The following is a 14,569-nucleotide window of genomic DNA, read 5'->3' on the forward strand; positions in this document are numbered from 1 at the left end:
TAAGGGCGGCACTCAAAATGTGCCCCCCAACCTCGGGCTCTGGCCTCCTCCCACCGTAAGATCTGGCTACTCCCCTGTTCCCGCCTACACGCATGTGCCAGTAAATACCCGGGTACACTAGTATTCTGTCCAGCAACGGGGTTACTTGTTTTCCTTCACAGAAGGGAGCTCTGAACAGATGCTACGTTACAGAACCTGCCCTCTCTACTTCCACTTTCAAAATCTGCTTTACCCAGCTTTCCTTGCCGTCAAGTTTCTGCGCCAGTGCCTCTGGATAATGGAATATTTTCCCCAGAAGGAAAACAGCAGGCGGCCTGTATGCACTGCACTGAAGAGCTCAGGTCTAAGCGGCAAAACCCTGACGCTCAGTCTAATGAAACAGCAACTGCCTCCCCCCCCCCTTTCAGGACCCTCCTCATCTGCCAAGAAACTCAAAGCAATTCCCATGAACACCACTGATCTTTGTTGACAGGCAGGGGGCTGGACTGCAAGTTCCAGAATGCTTTGAGAAACAAATTTCTGTATTTGGGACTGACCAGTGGAAGTCCAACACACTTAACAAAACCCGGGGGGGGGGGGGGGAGCTTGGACCATTAACCCATGTAACTCACTGGGGGAGGGGGCGGGGGTCGCTATTCAAAGCAATTTAACCAGTCAGAAACAGTTCCTGGCCTGTTACATTGCCTGGCTGTGTTGGGCGTATTTCAGGGGGTGCAGTAGGTACTTGGCTGGTTAAGCCCTGATATTCAGTACTTAACCAGTCAGGTTAACTGCATAAACAGGACAGCAGAAGAGTTAGTCCTATATTTATGTGGCAACCCATAGCCGGTTAAGAGCTGAATATCGCATGTACCTGGCTCCGCAAACCCGGAAATTCACTGCCACTGCCTGGCATTGGATTTCTGGTCAGGAAAACGCTGGTCGCTGCTGCTGAATATTGGCCCTAGGTTTATTTGGCCATGACTAGAGTAGCCTTCGACAAGGGAGTGTCTCACGGAAAGGGGCCCATAGGTTGGCATTTTGAGATTCATTCAATTTACAACTCATGAAAGTCTGCCCTTTGAGTTTTTACTGTACACTGGGGCAAACTTCATTCTCTCAGTTCCTCATCTAATACAGATACTTATATACATTTCTGAAGAGCTTATATAATAAGCTGTACAGTACCAAAAAAAAAAAAAAATTAGGGAAGGAAGCCCTCTCTTACTGAGCATGCTCAATAGCTGCCATTTCCAGCCATCTTGTTTTAGCCATTGGCCTTGTGCATTACAAAACATCTGTTAAGGCTACCACTACCATCTCACCCGAGTCAACTGGAACAGGCTCTTCAGGTCTAGTTTTATCCCGTTGTAGGCATGGAGTCGTCAGCTTTAATAATCCTAAGAAAAGTAGGACTACACCTCTTCGGCTGCTGAATCACCCCAGGCCAACTCAACGATGCCCCATCTGACTTTCTCAGAACTATAAGTCTGTGTGTGTGTGCCATGGAAAACCAGGCCTGGATCAACTTGTTTTGGTTCACCCTGGGTGAGGTGGTCAATCCTAGCCTGAAGAGGAGAAAAATCCAGGAATGAATCAGCCTCTTTGAGGTGACCTGACTGAGGTTAGTTGGCAATCGTTAAGGGTTGATATCTACCAGCCAATGAGGAAAGAGAACACAACGGAGACAGAGAAAACTGTTGGAGGCAAAACAGGTAAGAGTGAAGGTCAAGGCAAACAACAGATATACAGCACCCTTGTGAATCATGCAGGGTTATGTGTTGCATACATGGACTTTTCTGTAGGAGTAGAGAACAGGCCTAAAGCCCTTCCCCTTCGGCAGGGCGTCCACTTTCTTTTGGAACAGTAAATCTGTACACATCTTAAAAAAGGATGGGAAAAGCCCTCAAAATTAATGTAAACAGGCAAGGCCCCGGTAAGACTTCTATGGCAAATGGCGGTGAGAGAGAAAAGTGTTTACAAATCATTATTTTCCCTTTTTTTTTTTTTTTTTTGTCATTAAAATCTAGTAAATACTGCACCAGAATGTCTCTGACAAAAAAATGTCATTGGTAAACAGTGATGATGTCAGTAGAGGTCTCATGTACATGATATGTATGAGGCAATGATGTCAGTTGAGGTGTGGTTTGAGCAGATGCTTTGTAAAAGTCGTTACTCGCACACAAAAAAAACCTGCATTTCAGGCCAGAGAAAAAGTGGAGCTAAATAGGAAATTGTCTCGTCACGGTCTTATCTTCCCCCTCTTCCAAACAGGATGCAAACGTTCCTCCGTGTTCACAAAGAAGCCCCTGCCAAAACCTTGCACATTATTATGAACTTCTGTTTTCCACATCTTCACGATGAAAAGATTTTTCGTTTTAATTTTTTAGAGATGCAGATGGTCCATTTAATGGAGTAAGTACACCAACGCTCTCTTGCTCTCCCTCTCACGGTCAACGTCTGGCCCAGGGGATTTCCCACTCTGGCTGAGGTCTCTGTGAGAGCTGCATGAAAAATGCCTTAGTTTCTTTTTATATGGATTTATTTTTTTTTTCCTCTTTTCTTTAAAAAAACAAGTCTCTTTACTCAACGGTGGCCAAGACCACCTTGAACAGCCCTCCCTCCCCCCCCCCCCCCCAAAAAAAAATGTCCTTTTGAAAACCCTTTATTTTATTGATTTCTTTTTTCAAGGTTTGTGCAGGAAGGAGAGGGATGTCGTAGCATTTGGCTCCCCTCTTATTACCCTGAAACGTGACTCCATCTCTCTCAGCCCTTTACGTGAAGGTCATTGCTTAGATTGTTGAATTTTTTCTTCTGTTTTACAAACGTTCTCCACTTTTTCATTCCCAGAACACCAATGTCTGGTCCCCCCTCTCTGTTTTGTTTTTCTTGGTGCGTTTCCTTGGCCGCTTGTCCTTTTTAAAGTGACGTCATTTGGTTCCTCTGACCAGTGCGGGCAGGGGAAGGGCTGACCCATCTCTGTGGTGGAGGCTGTGTCGCAGGCTCAGAATTTACCAGCGAAGTGGAATGAGATGAGGGAGAGGGGATGCGGTCAGGGAAAAGCCGTGGAGTCCCTTCTCCTCCCCCCCTCCCTGGCTAGGAGAGGAGGGAGGATTGCTCGGCTGGACATCAAACTTCGACCGACTGAATCTGATTCATTTGTGCTCTCATGACCTGGATGCTGTTCAAAATCTTCTTCTGATGACCGGCTAAAGTGACGCCAACTCTGAGAATGTCCCTTGCAAAGAAAAAGAAAAAAAAACAGGATAAAGAGAACTGAAGCAGAAATAATGGACAACTCTACACGTGTCCGAACTCTTAAGCGCCCGTTGGTTGCCCTTGTCGGAGTCGGCACACTGGACTACGGCTTTGGGTTGGACTTTTTTTTCCATCATTGACACATAGGGGTCCTTTTACTAAGGCGCGCTGAAAAATGGCTTGCTGTAGTGTAGGCGCAGGTTTTGAGCGCGCACCCATCCATTTTTCAGCGCGCCTGTAAAAAAAGGCCCCTTTTTTTGGCTGAAGATGGACGTGTGGCAAAATCAAAACTGCCGCGCATCCATTTTGGGTCTGAGACCTCACCGCCAGTCACTGACCTAGCGGTAAAGAATCTGGGTGGTCCTTTTACTAAGGCGCGCTGAAAAATGGCTTGCTGTAGTGTAGGCGTGGGTTTTGAGCGCGCACCGATCCATTTTTCAGCGCGCCTGTAAAAAAAGGCCCCTTTTTTTGGCTGAAGATGGACGTGCGGCAAAATCAAAACTGCCGCGCATCCATTTTGGGTCTGAGACCTCACCGCCAGTCACTGACCTAGCGGTAAAGAATCTGGGTGGTCCTTTTACTAAGGCGCGCTGAAAAATGGCTTGCTGTAGTGTAGGCGTGGGTTTTGAGCGCGCACTGATCCATTTTTCAGCGCGCCTGTACAAAAAAAGGCCCTTTTTTTAGCCGAAGATGGACGTGCGGCAAAATCAAAATTGCCGCGCATCCATTTTGGGTCTGAGACCTTACCGCCAGCCACTGATCTAGCGGTAAAGAATCCGGGCGGACCTTTTACTAAGGCCCGCTGAAAAATGGCTTGCTGTAGTGTAGGCGCAGGTTTTGAGCGCGCACCGATCCATTTTTCAGCGCGCCTGTAAAAAAAGGCCCCTTTTTTTGGCTGAAGATGGACGTGTGGCAAAATCAAAACTGCTGCGCATCCATTTTGGGTCTGAGACCTCACCGCCAGTCACTGACCTAGCGGTAAAGAATCTGGGTGGTCCTTTTACTAAGGCACGCTGAAAAATGGCTTGCTGTAGTGTAGGCGCGGGTTTTGAGCGCGCACCGATCCATTTTTCAGCGCGCCTGTAAAAAAAGGCCCCTTTTTTTGGCTGAAGATGGACGTGTGGCAAAATCAAAACTGCCGCGCATCCATTTTGGGTCTGAGACCTCACCGCCAGTCACTGACCTAGCGGTAAAGAATCTGGGTGGTCCTTTTACTAAGGCACGCTGAAAAATGGCTTGCTGTAGTGTAGGCGCGGGTTTTGAGCGCGCACCGATCCATTTTTCAGCGCGCCTGTAAAAAAAGGCCCCTTTTTTTGGCTGAAGATGGACGTGTGGCAAAATCAAAACTGCCGCGCATCCATTTTGGGTCTGAGACCTCACCGCCAGTCACTGACCTAGCGGTAAAGAATCTGGGTGGTCCTTTTACTAAGGCACGCTGAAAAATGGCTTGCTGTAGTGTAGGCGTGGGTTTTGAGCGCGCACCGATCCATTTTTCAGCGCGCCTGTAAAAAAAGGCCCCTTTTTTTGGCTGAAGATGGACGTGTGGCAAAATCAAAACTGCTGCGCATCCATTTTGGGTCTGAGACCTCACCGCCAGTCACTGACCTAGCGGTAAGGAATCCGGGCGGACCTTTTACTAAGGCCCGCTGAAAAATGGCTTGCTGTAGTGTAGGCGCAGGTTTTGAGCGCGCACCGATCCATTTTTCAGCGCGCCTGTAAAAAAAGGCCCCTTTTTTTGGCTGAAGATGGACGTGTGGCAAAATCAAAACTGCCGCGCATCCATTTTGGGTCTGAGACCTCACCGCCAGTCACTGACCTAGCGGTAAAGAATCTGGGTGGTCCTTTTACTAAGGCACGCTGAAAAATGGCTTGCTGTAGTGTAGGCGTGGGTTTTGAGCGCGCACCCATCCATTTTTCAGCGCGCCTGTACAAAAAAAGGCCCTTTTTTTAGCCGAAGATGGACGTGCGGCAAAATCAAAATTGCCGCGCATCCATTTTGGGTCTGAGACCTTACCGCCAGCCACTGATCTAGCGGTAAAGAATCCGGGCGGACCTTTTACTAAGGCCCGCTGAAAAATGGCTTGCTGTAGTGTAGGCGTGGGTTTTGAGCGCGCACCGATCCATTTTTCAACGCGCCTGTACAAAAAAAGGCCCTTTTTTTAGCCGAAGATGGACGTGCGGCAAAATCAAAATTGCTGCGCATCCATTTTGGGTCTGAGACCTTACTGCCAGCCACTGATCTAGCGGTAAAGAATCCGGGCGGACCTTTTACTAAGGCCCGCTGAAAAATGGCTTGCTGTAGTGTAGGCGCGGGTTTTGAGCGCACACCAATCTATTTTTCAGCGGGCCTATAAAAAAAAAAGGCCCTTTTTTTTAGCCGAAGATAGACGTGCGGCAAAATCAAAATTGCCGCACATCCATTTTGGGTCTGAGACCTTACCGCCAGCCACTGATCTAGCGGTAAAGAATCCGAGCGGTAGCGACCTACATGCATCAAATGCCACTTGGCACATGCCCGTTACGCACGCCCGAAAATACAAACTATTTTTGAGATGCGCACCAAAAATGAAATTACCACAAGAGCCACGCGGTAGTCGGCCGGAAACTCCATTTTGGCGCGCGTTGGACGCGTGTACACGCTTATATGGCTTAATAAAAGGGCCCCTGAAAGAGCACTTCTAGAACGAAGCGCCCGTATCACGTGTCCCTTGCGTGAATAAATACGGAGAAAATGGGCACATTTCATAAGTATGAGCCCTGACACTAATCCACAGGTTCTCAATCCAGTACTCAGGAAACAGCCAGTCAGGTTTTCAGGATATTCACAAGTAATATGCACCGTTTATTTCATGCATGCTCATTGGGGATATCCTGAAAACCTGACTGGTTAAGCGTTTCCTGAGGACTGGGTTGAGAACCCCTGCACTATTACATAGGGACATGTGTAAGCGCTTTTGGTGTGCAACTGCAAGGACGGCGTATTTGTGGGCGGGGCATGGGTGGGATGCAAGGGCATAACAAAATACTGTTAAGTTACACGCATTCCAGTGTCCACATTACACCAGGGCTCGATAGCATTAAGCATGCCGATACTGGGTTAGGCTACTATTCTTTTAATGACACCCGGGTGCCCGCGTACCATTAGAGCAGTGCTTCTCAACCCAGTTCCGATAGCTTTCAGGATATCCACAATGAACATGCATGAAATAGATTTACACATCAAGGAGGCAGTGCATGTATATTGGTTGTGGATATCCTGAAAACCTGACAGGACTAGGCGTACCCCAAGGACTGGGTTGAGAAGCACTGCATTACAGAATACACTTCTAGCACGTGCTATCGGGGTGCTAGCTGCAGTGGCCCTGTTACCGAATTGCCCCATTACCAGGTTAAACTATGTGCGGGTATGATGTTAAACTCTCAGATTTGCTGCTGGGCCTCACTTTAACACTTGCAATTTGCCCTCTGGAATTTGTAAGATGTCACAGGGGTGAGCTAGAAGTTCTTTATCAGCAAAGCACATTCCCCAGTCCATGACTAAGTGGTGGCAATGCACAACCTGGATTGACTTCAATTAAAATTTTAACATCTTCCACTCTGTTTCTCATACAGGTTTACAATAACTCTGTTATCATGTCATATACTAGGAGTTTATCTTGTTGGGCAGACTGGATGGACCACTCAGGTCTTTATCTGTCGTCATCTACTGTGTTACTGTTACCTGGCTGCTGGACCAGTGATGCAAAAAAAAACAGAAGAAACCAGTCCGCAAAAAAACAACAATGGACAAAACAGCAAAGATGACCAACAAAAATGAAAAAAAGAAAAGAAAAAGAAATATGAAAAATATATTTAAATTTTTATTTAAAATGTTTAAAAAAAATTTTAAAAATTTAAAAAATAATTAAAATTAATTATATAAAAATTATTTAAAAAAATGTTAATTATTTTTTAAATATATTTTTCATATTTATTTTTCTTTTTTCATTTTTGTTGGTCATCTTCGCTGTTTTGTCCATTGCTGGACCAGTGAGGCAGATCTTATAATTCTGAGAAACACGGTCCCTTCTTTGACCTGAGCTACACCGATGAGACTCTAAAACTGTACATTAAGGATAAAATGCCCAGCCCCCCCCCCTTTCTTGTTAAAAATACACAGTCTATGCTGAACCCATAGCAAGCATTAGCAGGGTCACACCATGCTAACCCACCGGACTTCTCAGGCCACTTAGCTACTGGTGATCCAGCCTGCCCTGCCCTGTCACACCTTAAAAAAACAGGGTGCCCTGAAGGACCTTAGATAAAACAGCTGTACTGTATGCGTCTGCCTGCAGAGCTCGATTCTGCCACCATCTAAGAGACAGCAAATATTAGTTTATACCTGACTAAACCCCAGCAGGGACAATCGCTTGCAGATGGCGTCAGCAATCCGCTCCCTGACAGGTCAGTCCCAGCTAGCCGCAGCAAGCAGAGTGGGAAGTTAACTGGTTCTGAGGTAATCGCCAACAGCTGCGCATGTCAACAGACTGCGAACTGCGCACCGGGGGGGGGGGGGGGGGGTGAGCAAATCCCGATGATCAGGACTACAGAACTGGTTTCACTTGAATGAATTAGGTTATATAGATTCGAAAGGGTAAAACTGACAATATTAAAATGACGTGATCCAGGTAATCCCACGCAATTACACGTGTAGATTACAAAATATTTATGTTTGTATTTGACAAATACTGGTGCGGACATTTACATCAGCTCTAGGGCTGGTGCAAAGTCGTCCAGAGCCGTTGCTTATGATATGATAGTCATACAACTCCTCAAAGCGCATTACAAAATACAACGGCACACAAGAAAAGGAACAGACATTTATCCTAATAGATGTTTCATAAATAAATAGGTTTTTAACTCCTTTCGAAAGTGCAAATAAGAAGGTAACATTTTCAACACAGGCGGAACCGCACATTAAATCCGACCTGCCTGATAAATGGGGCACGTCTCCCAAAATCTCATACTGCATTGCAGAAAAAGAAGGAAAGAAAAATAACTGCTGATGAAATGTTTTGGTGAAGAATAAAATATTTAATATTTTATAGACAAGCTGGTGCTTAGTTGTCTTAAAGAGGCTTCGCATAGGCCCCTTACATGCACTTTTCCACGATAGGAGGGATGGGGAGCCTGGTTAAAGTGAGCACTCTGCCCTCGTGCCAGCTTTGACCATGTGCATATCCCTGGGCTGATTCTGAATACTTTTGTCATATTTTCTCTCTTATCAATCTGCTCTTTGGTTTTCCATTTTGCAGACCGGTTGCCCTGTTGTTTTCCAAGAACCCACTTATGCATGAAAAAGCTGTTCTCTAAAATTACCCCCACAATGGGGAAGAGGAAAGGGGGTGGGATTTGATATACCATCTTTCTGTGGTTATAATCAAAGCGACAGTCCAGGAAATAAAGACTTCCACAAGCGATCAAAGTCAGTCCACGTGAGGGGAAGAAGCCAGCCAAAACCTTTTTTTTGCCGATTCTATTATGGGCACTTTTTTTTGTCAAGTTTCATGCCGACTCGCAGATTTTTAATGTTGATGCTTTTTATTCATATTTATAATCGGATTGTTGGCTTTATAAGAATCCCTGAAGAAGGCTTGGGAGTCGAAACACGGCCCGTGTTGGGTTCAGTTTGTCAACACAATAAACATTTTTTGATCACCTTGAGGACTGCGGCTGGCTTCTTCCACTCTTATGGACTGGCTACAATCTAATCGGTTCACATATTTACACAGGCACTTCTTTGGACCTGGGGCAATGCAGGGTTAAGTGATTTGGGCAGAGTCGCAAGGAGCTACAGTGGGAATCCAACCTAGTTCCGCTGGTTCTCAGGCTACTGCACTCAACGTTAGGCGACTCCTCCACATTGAACAGTTCCTGCTCCATAGAGCTGATTTGTCTCATCTAAACTAACAGACAGGACACACAGATAAAAATAGTGAAAAGACTTTGAAGTGAAAGAGTGAGGCTGCCATCATCAGTATCACGAAAATCATTCTACACTGGCTACTGCCAGAACCCCACAGTCGACTTTTCAACTAAAGTTAAAGCAAAGCTAAGTATAATGATGATTTTGAGGATATTTGTGAAAAAATTGAAAAAATAAGGGACCAGTGACAATTTTTTGGCAAATCTGTAGCGACATGAAATTTATTGTTCGCCAAACCCCCATGCTGAGGCAAAGTATACTTTAGATACAAACAATACTTTTTTTTGTTGTTACATTTGTACCCCGCGCTTTCCCACTCATGGCAGGCTCAATGCGGCTTACATGGGGCAATGGAGGGTTAAGTGACTTGCCCAGAGTCACAAGGAGCTGCCTGTGCCTGAAGTGGGAATCGAACTCAGTTCCCCAGGACCAAAGTCCACCACCCTAACCACTAGGCCACTCCTCCACTGTTGCTACTATTTGAGATTCTACATGGAATGTTGCTATTCCACTAGCAACATTTCATGTCGAAGTCGGTCCTTGCAGATCACCAATGTGGCCGCGCAGGCTTCTGCGAGTCTGACGTAGAAGCCTGCGCAGCCTTCTACATGGAATGTTGCTAGTGGAATAGCAACATTCCATGTAGAATCTCCAATAGTATCTATTTTTGTTACATTTGTACCCTGCGCTTTCCCACTCATGGCAGGCTCAATGCGGCTTACATGGGGCAATGGAGGGTTAAGTGACTTGCCCATAGTCACAAGGAGCTGCCTGTGCCTGAAGTGGGAATTGAACTCAGTTCCTCAGGACCAAAGTCCACCACCCTAACCACTAGCCCACTCCTCCACTCTTGATGAGATAATCAGTGCTGCACTTTTTATTAAGCCTTAACCTGAAATCTGTCCCAGGTCTCACGTGGATGAAGGCCTCAGCCATAATAATGGATCCCCACAATGGTGAAATATGGAGGCCCTGTGGGCCTTCTATCAGTGGCTGACCCCTGAAGAACTGGTATGGGGAGGGGGAAGTCGAATGCTTCTGAAAGATATTTCCAAGAGGAAACATTTCAGGTCATACGTGTACAGTGACACAGGAAGAACACGCAGAGGGCGCTGGTTGCTTCCACATAGGTAAGTCACAACTCTTATTCAATGATGACCTTGAGCGCTCTCTGCCTGACACTTCTCAGGAGCGTCCCTGCAGCAGGGGCGGAGCCAGACCTTGCGGCGGAAGGGGGCCAGAGCCCAAGGTGGGGGGACACATTTTGGTCTGCAGCCGCAATATAATACCTTGGCTAGCGGGGGTCCCCAACCCCCGCCAGATGAAGCATTCATACAGCGCCAATCTCGGCGCCGCCACGTTTCCTGCCCTGCTCGTTCTTCCCCTCACGTCCTGCACGCTCCTTTTAGTGAAATTGAGTGCTCAGTTTCACTAAAAGGAGTGTGCCGGATGTGAAGGGAAGAACAGCAGGGCAGGCAACATGGCGGCGCCCAGACCGGTGCTGGATGAAGGCTCCAGCTGGCGGGGGTTGGGAACCTCCGCCAGCAAAACCAGGGGCCCAGAAAAAATTGGGGGGGGGGGGGGTGACAACCCATGTAGCTATGCCACTGCCCTGCGGGTGTCAAGACTTGGCAGGATTCTCAAGTGTTTAAAAATGCCAGATCCTCTAAGACAAATCCGAAATCCTTAAGATATTGGAAAACTGTGATGGAGACAGAGGTTTTTAAGCCCGGAAAAGAGGAAATGAAGTGGTATCTACAGAGAGAGGAAGCAGAGAAGGAACGGAGAGAAGAGAATGCACACTATAAGCACAAAAGAACTAAAAATGATAAAACTATTATATTAGGTCTCTCGTGGGTGTCCCTGGCAGGCGTCCATGGCACACCTTGCTCCCTTCCCTCTTAATACATGGAATCTGAGCAATCCATACCAGCTGCAGTATCACAACCCCACACAATATGCGACACGATTGGATGACACTTTCCACAACCTGACGGCTCCCAGGGAAAGAGGAGAATCTCAGAAGAGTAGATCAAAGCATTAAAACAAAAGAAAAACAACAGCAGAATGATGAATTAATGGGGCTATTACTATTTGGGTGTCTTGTAAAGAGATTTTCCCCCCAAAACTTTGAAGCAGGGACTACACATATCAGGTTCCTGCTAGGTTCCAACTTATGACAACACGCTAATTGCAGATGGTCATGGCTGAGAAATTTTTACTGTAGAGGGTTCAGGGGGCTGAAAAGATTTATGCCCCGGCCCCCTGATATATACTCCCGATGGGAGTTGAAACATGCGGCAGGCATGGAATGCTGCTGCCTTGGGGGCGGAGGGACTTGTGGGAGTCTGGATGAATCAGCCAGCTACTAAAGAAAGCCGGGTTTGGGACACGGAGAGCAGATTTATGAACTGCTTCAGAATTCGGCTTCAGAAGACCGAGTGGCAGGTACATGATTATTCCAACATTAACGATGCCATAAAATGAGATTTGATTTCTAAAGTGCTCACGAAGGGCTTCCTTTCAGAAAAAAATGAACTTTGCTGAAATCGTCTGGAAGGAGGAGAAGGAAGCTGGCATTTATTGTGCTAGAGAATTAAGAGATTCTGTGATCCTATGCAAGGTCCCCACAAGGAAGGAAATACTTTTAAAACAAATAGTTAAGCTCAGGAACTCTTTGCCGGAGGATGTGGTAACAGTGGTTAGCGTACCTGGGTTTAAAAAAGGTTTGGACAAATTCCTGGAGGAAAAGTCCATAGTCTGGTATTGAGACAGACATGGGAAGCAACTGCTTGCCCTGGGATTTGTAGTATGGGATGTTGCTACTCTGAGATTCTTCATGGAATCTTGTCACTCTTTAGGATTCCAGAATCTTGCTATTCTTTGGGGTTCTACATGGAATGTTGCTGCTCTTTGAGATTCTGCTTGGAATCTTGTCACTCTTTAGGATTCCAGAATCTTGCTATCCTTTGGGGTTCTACATGGAATGTTGCTGCTCTTTGAGATTCTGCCTGGAATCTTGTCACTCTTTAGGATTCCAGAATCTTGCTATCCTTTGGGGTTCTACATGGAATGTTGCTGCTCTTTGAGATTCTGCCTGGAATCTTGTCACACTTTAGGATTCCAGAACCTTGCTATCCTTTGGGGTTCTACATGGAATGTTGCTGCTCTTTGAGATTCTGCCTGGAATCTTGTCACTCTTTAGGATTCCAGAATCTTGCTGTTCTTTGGGGTTCTACATGGAATGTTGCCATGATTTGGGTTTCTGCCAGGTACTTGTGACCTGGCTTGGCTACTGTTTGGAGAACAGGATACTGGGCTACACGGACCATTGGTCTGACCCAGTATGGCTGCCCTTATGTTAGTATATCACTAGGTAAACAGGTGTCCCTGTTGCAGGGGTGGCCCCAGGAAAGATGCTGCCTGAGGCAGGGCTGAGATACTGCCTCTCGCCTCCGGGCCAAGTTCTGGCATTGCCCCTCTTCCTTCCTCCACCCCATTCCCCGAGTTTATCTCTTTTTTTCATGTTCCAAAAGCCGCCTTACACTGCCCTACCACTGGCACCGGCCTCTTCTCTACTGTGGCCACCTCTGAGGAAACAGGAAGTTACATCAGAGAGGCAGGTCGCAGTAAAGAGAAGAGGTTGGCGCCGGCGGCAAGGCAGCATATGGGAATTGTGCCTGCCGGTGGCAGCTTTTGAAACATGAAGAAAGAAGGCAAACTCGGGGAACGGGGTGGATGAAGAAAGGGGGGAGTTGTCGCTCCCGAAAAAGTGCCGCCTGAAGCCCTCGGTTCAGGTGGCCTAATGGTCGGACCGCCCCTGCTCTATTGGAGGTTAACATGTGACTCAGAGAAGGCATGTAGGAGGAAATTCAAATTAGCGCCAATTCAATAACAGCACTTAAATGTGCCTGAGACGTTAGAGCAGGGGGTCCTCAAATCCAGTCTTTGAGGTCCACGACCCAGTCTGGTTTTCAGAGGGTGCCTACGTGTGCCATCCTAGCATAACGGAATGAGCCACTGGGGCCACGCCCCTTTCAATATTTTCCCAACACAACATCAGCAGCTACACAGCATGGGGGAGGGACTAGAGATGCGTTTCTTTGGTCCCTCCAATCATCAAGTGGTTCCGCTGCCCCTGCCCGGCACATCCTAAATGGGACATTCATTCCATACTGCTCAGTGCCAGAAGAGGTCATGACCCCAAGCCTGCCCAACTCATAACCTTTGTGAGCAGATGTGGTTAAAGAAAGAGCTAGGTTTAAGAAAGGTTTAGACGCATTCCTGGGGGACAGGTCTACTAACAAATCCCACATGTTATCTGTGCACTGGCTGACAAGGCCAAGAAATCTGGGGCCTGATATCCAAAGCCATTTATCCGGATCAGTGGCTTAGGCGCTCCTATCCGTGGATATCCGGCAGCACTACATGGACAGTGCTGCTTAATACCCTCAAGACTAGCTCAGAACTGAGCGGACATTCAGAGGGTGTTAGTTATCCAGAGAACGGCGACGTTCAGACTGCTACCCACATAACGTTTGCCCAGAAACGTGCAGTCCTGAAATAGCTCTCCAGATAATAACAGCATCTGCCACCCTAAATTAAACGCAGATACCCAGTGGCATTGAATGGCAATCACCACGGCTGGCTGTAGCCACTGACTGTTGACTTGTTGGTTTTTCATGTGCCATCTTGTACCGCCCACCTAAACAGGAGTTTCTTTTAGAAGTGTTCCCGGGGGCATGTTTTAGTCAGGGGGATACAGCACACGGTAGAATGTGTGTTCACAATAAAAGGAAGTGCAAATTACAAGTCTGTGAGGTACAATATTAGGTACGACTTTTGCACCCGGGCCGGCTGCTGAAAAAAGGTCTCTCAATGACTTCAACCTCTCTGCAGCTCTCGGTAGCTGGGAATCAATCGCTCAGGGGGCAGCCTAGTGATTAGAGCAGCAGGTTGAGACCCAGGGGAACTGCAGTTCCTTGTGATCTCGGGCAAGTCACTTAACCCTCTCATTGCCTCAGACTGTGAGCCCTCCAGGGACAGAAAATGACCTGTTGTACCAGAATGTTCACTGCTTGCAAAGCTTTTGGGGTTTGCAAGCAGTACACAAGAAATCATAAATATCTAAAAAAATAAGAGGGGTTCTCAACCCAATCTGTAGGACACACCTAGCCAGTCCAGGTTTCAGGACACCCACAATGAAGATGCATAACATAAATTGGCATACACTGCCTTCACTGTTTGCGAATTTATTTCATGCCTTTCCGTCGTGGCTATCCTGAAAACCTGACTGGCTAGGTGTGTCCCGAGCACTGGGTTGAGAACCCCTGCTCTATAGGCGTGCAATCACAGGACACATCCATT

General features: G+C 46.9%; 1 protein-coding gene across 3 annotated transcripts in view; it reads right to left on the reverse strand.

The window, feature by feature from the left end:
- Nucleotides 1-1,998: 1,998 nt before the first annotated feature.
- The window catches only part of EPHB2 (EPH receptor B2), a 482,074-nt gene continuing 469,503 nt past the window's right edge, over nt 1,999-14,569 (reverse strand). For all 3 annotated transcript variants that reach the window (XM_030222384.1, XM_030222385.1, XM_030222383.1), the window contains exon 16: nt 1,999-3,217. In XM_030222384.1, the coding sequence (XP_030078244.1) occupies nt 3,109-3,217 (109 nt within the window). In that variant the 3' untranslated portion in view covers nt 1,999-3,108. The remainder of the gene's footprint in view (nt 3,218-14,569) is intronic.

This window comes from Microcaecilia unicolor, chromosome 13, assembly GCF_901765095.1.
Source record: "Microcaecilia unicolor chromosome 13, aMicUni1.1, whole genome shotgun sequence".
Lineage (NCBI taxonomy): Eukaryota > Metazoa > Chordata > Amphibia > Gymnophiona > Siphonopidae > Microcaecilia > Microcaecilia unicolor.